We start from the raw sequence: 6,917 nt of genomic DNA, 5'->3' as shown, positions 1-6,917 counted from the left end.
AATTGGCTCAAAAAATAGAGAAAATGCTAGACCAAGTAATTAAAAATCCTCGTAACTTTAGATTTAGTCCCTTCAAATTTAATAAACGATATTGAAAAATAAAATTGATAAATATATGCATTGGAATCATTCTAATAGAAATCATTGAACTTCATGGAAAAAAACTTGAGCACTTGTAAGAATGAACTCGTTCCGCGCTAGAAGTAACACTAGTAAAGCTTTTTTAACTAGAGGAGAAGTAAATATATATGAACTAAAGTCATGTTGTTGCAATATGTATCTCTCAATTTTATATATTAATTAATTAGAGATTTCATAAAAATAAAATAAAATAAAATAATTGTAAATATCAAATATAATTAAATATAATGAAAAGTAAATTAAATGAGTTTAAAGCAACATATAAAAAATAATTTATTATTTTTCTTTTTATTTTTTATTTTTTTATTATATGTTTCCTCTTTATTTTCTTTTTTTCACTTTTCCCCTCAAATTTTGCAATAACCTAACTTAGCCTTAGAAATATCAGTAGACGTAATCCCAGAAGAATTTAAGTATGGAAATGAGACTTGTTTTGGTCAAAGAAAAAAAAAAAAATCTAATTCATAATATTTTAAATATTTCTTCCACCTTCTGCTATATACCCCAGGTAATTCAGTACCCGACCAGTCAAACCGACTCGAGTCATGATACATACGTTGTCCAAAAAGAGATTCAATACCCAACAAGTCAAACCGACTCGAGTCATGAAACGTATGTTGTCCAAAACGAAGTTCAGTACCCAACAAGCGAGTCGTGATACGTATGTTGTCCAAAAAGAAATTCAGTACCCAACAAGTCACACCGCTCCTCCACTTCTCCCCTTGGGCTTAGCTATTCTTTGTTAATTGGGGAGCCTAAATCTCAGTGTGAGAGAAGAAAATTTTCGTGATGAATAGTAGACGGCAAAGCAGAATCAAGGTTCTGGTGCTGCCATGGTTGGCTCATGGCCATATATCTCCCTTCCTTGCGCTATCTAAGCAACTGGTGAAGCAAAAATTCTACATATATTTCTGTTCTTCGCCAGTTAACCTCAGTCGCATCAAAGGTAAACTCACTGGAAACTACTCTCACTCTATACAGCTAGTCGAACTTCATCTACCCTCCTTGCCTGAGCTTCCTCCGCACTACCACACAACCAATGGGCTCCCACCACATCTCATGCCCACTCTCAAAATGGCCCTTGACATGGCAAGCCCCAGCTTCACCAACATCCTAAAGACTCTAAGCCCGGATTTGCTTATTTACGATTTCATCCAACCATGGGCACCAGCCGCAGCAGCATCTCTTGGAATTCCTTCTGTTCAGTTCTTGAGCAATGGAGCAGCTGCGACAACTTTCATGATTCATTTCGTCAAGAAACCTGGTAATGAGTTTCCTTTTCCGGAGATTTATCTTCGAGATTATGAGATGAGCGGGTTCAATCGTTTTCTTGAATCTTGTGCAAATGCTCGCAAAGACAAAGAAAAGGCCCGACAATGCCTGGAACAATCGTCCAACGTTATTTTGATCAGAAGCTTTAAAGAGATTGAGGAGAGATTCATAGATTTCCTCTCTAATTTGAATGCGAAGACGGTGGTACCTGTTGGTCCACTTCTTCAGGATCAGATAGATGAAGAAGATGCAGAGACAGAAATGGTTGAATGGCTCAGCAAGAAGGATCCAGCATCATCTGTGTTTGTTTCCTTTGGCAGTGAGTATTTTCTTTCCAAAGAGGAGTTGGAAGAAGTTGCTTATGGGCTAGAGCTGAGCAAGGTTAACTTTATATGGGTGGTGAGGTTTCCAATGGGAGATAAAATGAGGGTGGAGGAGGCACTACCAGAGGGTTTTCTTAGTAGAGTGGGAGATAAAGGAATGGTTGTGGAAGGATGGGCTCCTCAGAAAAAAATTCTACGACACTCCAGCATTGGTGGATTTGTGAGTCACTGTGGATGGGGTTCTGTGATGGAAAGCATGAATTTCGGTGTTCCAATTGTAGCAATGCCCATGCATCTTGATCAGCCATTTAATGCTAAACTAGTGGAAGCGCATGGAGTTGGTATAGAGGTTAAGCGAGACGAGAATGGGAAGCTCCAAAGAGAAGAGATAGCAAAGGTGATCAAAGAGGTGGTTGTCAAGAAATGTGGGGAGATTATAAGGCAAAAAGCAAGAGAATTCAGTGAAAATATGAGCAAGAAGGGAGACGAAGAGATAGTTAGGGTAGTGGAGAAACTGGTACAACTGTGCGGGAAAAGAAATTGAGACACAGCTTGATCCCAACATGACCGTATTAGTTGAGATGTGCCAATTTAGATATCTTCAAAGAGCACCACAAAACAAAACAGCCTACACCAACAGGCCTCTTCCGTTTCATTTCCTTTGATTCTGTATTTAGTGAGAGAGAAGGCGTTTTCTGCAGAAAGTATAAAAGAACACAGCCATGATGATGACACTCGTCCTTTTCTCTGTGTCTTATATATGCTTTCATCCACCTTCTCTGTACATTAAGTTTGTTCCAAGCATAGGTTTATATCATATGGTATAAAATAAAATGTTGTCCGCTCAAATGAAATTAGCGAAGTATGAGTATACGTCGTATATCTTTTATGTTAATAATCATTAACTGGTAGCCTTTAAATACACATTAATTCATCAATCTGGTAATAAATAGAACTTAATATATGTAATAAAATTTTAGGTATATTATTTTTTACTATTTTAAATTGTCATGAGGGAAAAATTTAGGCAAAACATGATTTTATAGTTTTCACTTTTGAAAATAATTTTCACATCTTTTAATTAAATATATTTTCAAGAAAATAAAAAATAGGAAATAAAAACTATTTAAAAAAAATAAAAATAGATTGTAAAACCTAAATAAAAAACATTAAAGAAGAAGATTAGAAAATGAAAATTATTTTTAGAAAATAAAAATAATAAATTTTTGAAAAACTTTTTCTAAAAAAAATTAAAATAAAATGCACGCAACATAGAAGGTTTGAGTCAAGACCTCTTGGCAACAAAGAGTTTGCTTAGTAGTGTGATTTAAAAATAATTTTATATTTTAAAAAAATTATAACATTATTTGGTTGTTGTTCAAATAAAGTAAAATAGATAAAAGTTTTCAAAGAATAAGTAGAGATTGTTTTCAAAAACACAAAGATAAGAGGATGATACTGTTGATGAAAAAAAATTTTGCAAACAAAGTGGAAATCAATTTCCACATGCTTCTTAGGAGAGTGCATAACTAGATTTGCAGTAAGAAATGTAGCACCTAAGTTATCACACTAAAGCGTGGGAGGTGAGGTACCTGAAATTCAAAGTTTCCAAAGAAGCTAATGTGGTCAAGATAGTTTAATAGTAGCTCAAGCAATGGCACATTGCTTAGATTTTGTACTAGACCTTGCAAAACCTCGTTGTTTAGCTAAACTCCAAGAAAGAATCTTAGGGGCCCATAAAAATACGATAACTAATGGTAGATATGTGATCATCAAGATTGTTAGCCTAATTAGTATCAAAGTAAGCAATGAGGGCAAGTTAAAAGAACCAAAAGGAGCACCATCATGAAGAATTCATTTATTATGGGAATCCTAGATTATTTTGTTCCCAGGCCCTAGATCTTATTAGTGCATGTTTATGTTCCTAGGTCTACTAGATCCTATGCAGAATGGAAACAATTGATTTTAAAATAAAAATTGGATCTAGTATTACAAGTTAGGATTGCCTACCAAGATTTGGATATTCCCAAATCAATTCCTTGTGGTCAAGAACATTGTTGAATGTTGTAGTAGGCGAAGGTGATCTTGCAAACTTGTAAACTCGTGCATTTGATGACTCTTCCTTGAAACTTAGCATAGAGATGATAGAAATCTCTAAGGGTTGTAGGCTAGGGCTTTCTCTATAGACGTGTAGAAGAAGGAAGAGTGGAAAAAGTGAAGTCCTAACCCCTAAGGGTGCCTTTATAAGCTTCCTATTGGGCTTGGATCACTTAATCTAACTTAAAAATAATCTTAATTAATTAATTATCCCAATATTGCTCCAATTAATTAATTAGTTCGATCCAAAGATATCATTCACTAACCCTTATACAACCTTACGTAATTACCAAAACACCTTTATACCAAAATGAAAAACTGCAGTCTAATAGGTTAACACCTAGAGAAGGGGTGAATTGGTGTATTTTAAAAATTTTAAACAAATATTCATATATTATAACTAACTATAACTAACTTTTTCCTATGAGTATCTAAGGATAATCAATTCATTCAAGAATAGGCAATGCAAGTAAGATAATAACGATATGCAATAAAGCACAAGGATTTTTACATGAAAAAACCCCCACATTGACTATGGAGATAAAAAAACCACAAGGTCTAAGATCATCAATCTAAATCCCCTACATGAGATCAAGTTACACAGATACCTAGCTTTTTTACACTACAGACATTTTCTCTAATACCTACAACTTGATCCACATCCACAATGCATCAACCTTCGATTGCTCCAATGAATATACTTCAACCTCGTTGAATGAATGAAGGTCTTCAACCTAAAATTTAAAACTTGAATCCTTTGAATGAGATATCAGGAATGATGTGGCTCATTAGGTTTTCTCCACAATAAAACTTTCTTAATAATATTTGATATCTTACCCTAGAAGGGTTATAAAAATATATTTATACGCAAAAATCTCGAAGAGGTTTGACATCAATAGGTTTCCAAATGAGATTTGCAAGAAATTCTTAAAAATATCTTCCAAATCTCAGTAGAAAATTCATGAACACTCAAGCGCATTTAACCACTGCTTAAGTGCTTGAGCGGTGCTAAGCACTTGAGCGATGCTAAGCGCTTGAGCATCCCCTATTTCTTTCAAAATTCATAAATAAAAAATTTTAAAAATATAAAAAAATTTAAAAATAAATTTTCTTTAATTTAAAAAGGGTATTGTTCCTCTTTATACCTCTTAGGAGCCTAACTTGCCACAAGCTAAACTTTTTTAGACGTACCTGTGACTTCCCAATTGGACAAACAATAACCCTTGATCTTCAATGGAGAGTAAGTCACTATTTAAAATGACTTTATGGCCAAACATTAATTGGAAAAAAATTGTTAACATAAAAACAAGACTCAATGTCCTAACAATCTCCCTCTTTGGCAATTTTGTGATGAAACATCATTACATAAACCTGCCCAAACTCTCATAATGGAGTTTACATAACACACAATAATGGTCAATTAAAAAATAACTTAAGAAAATGCATTGCATCATCTTCTAGTACTTATCTTCCAATCCTATAACTTGCACACATAAAGAAAACTATACCCAAGATAAAACAATGTATGGGATAAAGTAATGTCAAGATAACAAAACAAAATAGTTGGAGATTTTGCTTGATGCATTGTAAAAGCATAAAAGAGGCTCAGATTCCTGTAGTGTCACCAATGTACAAAGTAAAGCTCAAGAGGAATATAGATGCATACGAATCAACCAAACATAATAAAAGCTTGATACGACACAATAGATCAATAGTAAAGCACAAAGGTTTATCTCCAACTAGAAAATAGGCAGTGAAGATCATGGGAAGAATTTTTTGTGACTTAGAATAGTTTTAGAGAGATAGACAAATCAAAAAGAAATATTTTGCAAGAAACATCCATGTCAGGTATCTCTCTTAAACTTCTAAGACATGCTTTCAACGGTTGATTTGGTTTCCTCCACTGTCTCAGGATTATTTTCCTCCAATATTTCAATTAATTTCCCTTAAGAATTAAATGAATTATAAAATTCAAAAAAAAAAAAAAAAACTAACTCCCCCTTAAAGAATGTCTCCCACTTTTTTGTCAAAGAAATAAGAATTTCTTAATTATTTTTTCTCAGTTATCTTACTTTGAATTTATTATGCTAGTTCCCACTATTTACGTGAATCAAGAGGCTTGTCAATTATGAAATGTTCTCCTTTTTTGTCACAAAAATGACATAATAAAATGAATAAGAAAACACACAAAAGATAAAAGAGAAAGATAAAAAAATCATCATATATATAAAGATAATATATATATATATATATATGATTCTAGATACAAGAAATATACAAAAAGAGAACAATCTAGATCAATAAAAATAAAAAGATAACAAAACTAAGCATTAGGAGGAGACGGAGGAAGAACGAAGCTCAAGGTGCCCCAAGAGTATATCCACAAGATTATATATGTAAGCTGGCCTTGGATCTCATGGAGCTAAGTGTCTTGTGAGTCCATCCTCGGGTGAAGATAGGTCATCGAGACTAATATCTCTCTAGTAGTTGGATTGGTCGAAGTCTCTGCAACATGAGTAGCTCTAAAAGAACTAACACAACCACGGTTGGAGCGAGTCCTTGGAGTTGGCTTTGGAAAGTCTGTCTCTAGAACGGGAGCATCCTGCCCTATTGCTTAGAGCTCATCCTCCTCTGTAAGAGCCTCTTATGTTGCTTCTTGAGCTAGAACGACATCTTAAGGACCAAGGAGAGCAGGGGGTGCCATGAGACCATATACATGGCTATAGTGCTTGGCCTAGGAGCTCTCGTCCAAGTAGGCATGGGAAGCCCGAACCCCTTAGGGCTAGATCAATCTATGATCTGACGTCCTTTAGGTTTGAGAGATAAAGAGGATAAATGGAAGGTCACCACCTCAATATGAAGGATCACAATATGGAGTCATCACGTCTAAGATTACCTAGCCAATGTCGAACTACTAGCCAGAGAGAATGGCGTGAATGAACCTAGAAAACAAGCGATGGATCTAGGTATAATGGGTGGAAGGGTATAATGAATAGGTGAAGAAAGTAGCTAAGAGCCATGCTAGCTTGGAGAAGCCAACAATAGAGATGTAAGAAGAGAGATAGTGAGAAACACCATAAAGAA

At 34.6% G+C, this 6,917-nt stretch overlaps 1 protein-coding gene across 1 annotated transcript; it reads left to right on the top strand.

The window, feature by feature from the left end:
- Positions 1-930: 930 nt before the first annotated feature.
- On the top strand, positions 931-2,498 carry LOC117928394 (UDP-glucosyltransferase 29-like). The gene has a single exon (XM_034848283.1). It carries the CDS (start codon positions 931-933, stop codon positions 2,278-2,280), a length of 1,350 nt encoding a protein of 449 aa, XP_034704174.1. The 3' UTR covers positions 2,281-2,498.
- The last annotated feature ends 4,419 nt before the right edge of the window (positions 2,499-6,917 follow it).

The sequence above is a fragment of the Vitis riparia genome, chromosome 13, assembly GCF_004353265.1.
Source record: "Vitis riparia cultivar Riparia Gloire de Montpellier isolate 1030 chromosome 13, EGFV_Vit.rip_1.0, whole genome shotgun sequence".
Classification (NCBI taxonomy): domain Eukaryota; kingdom Viridiplantae; phylum Streptophyta; class Magnoliopsida; order Vitales; family Vitaceae; genus Vitis; species Vitis riparia.
The sequence above is the reverse complement of the archived record's forward strand: the minus strand, read 5'-3'. Positions and strand labels throughout refer to the sequence as shown.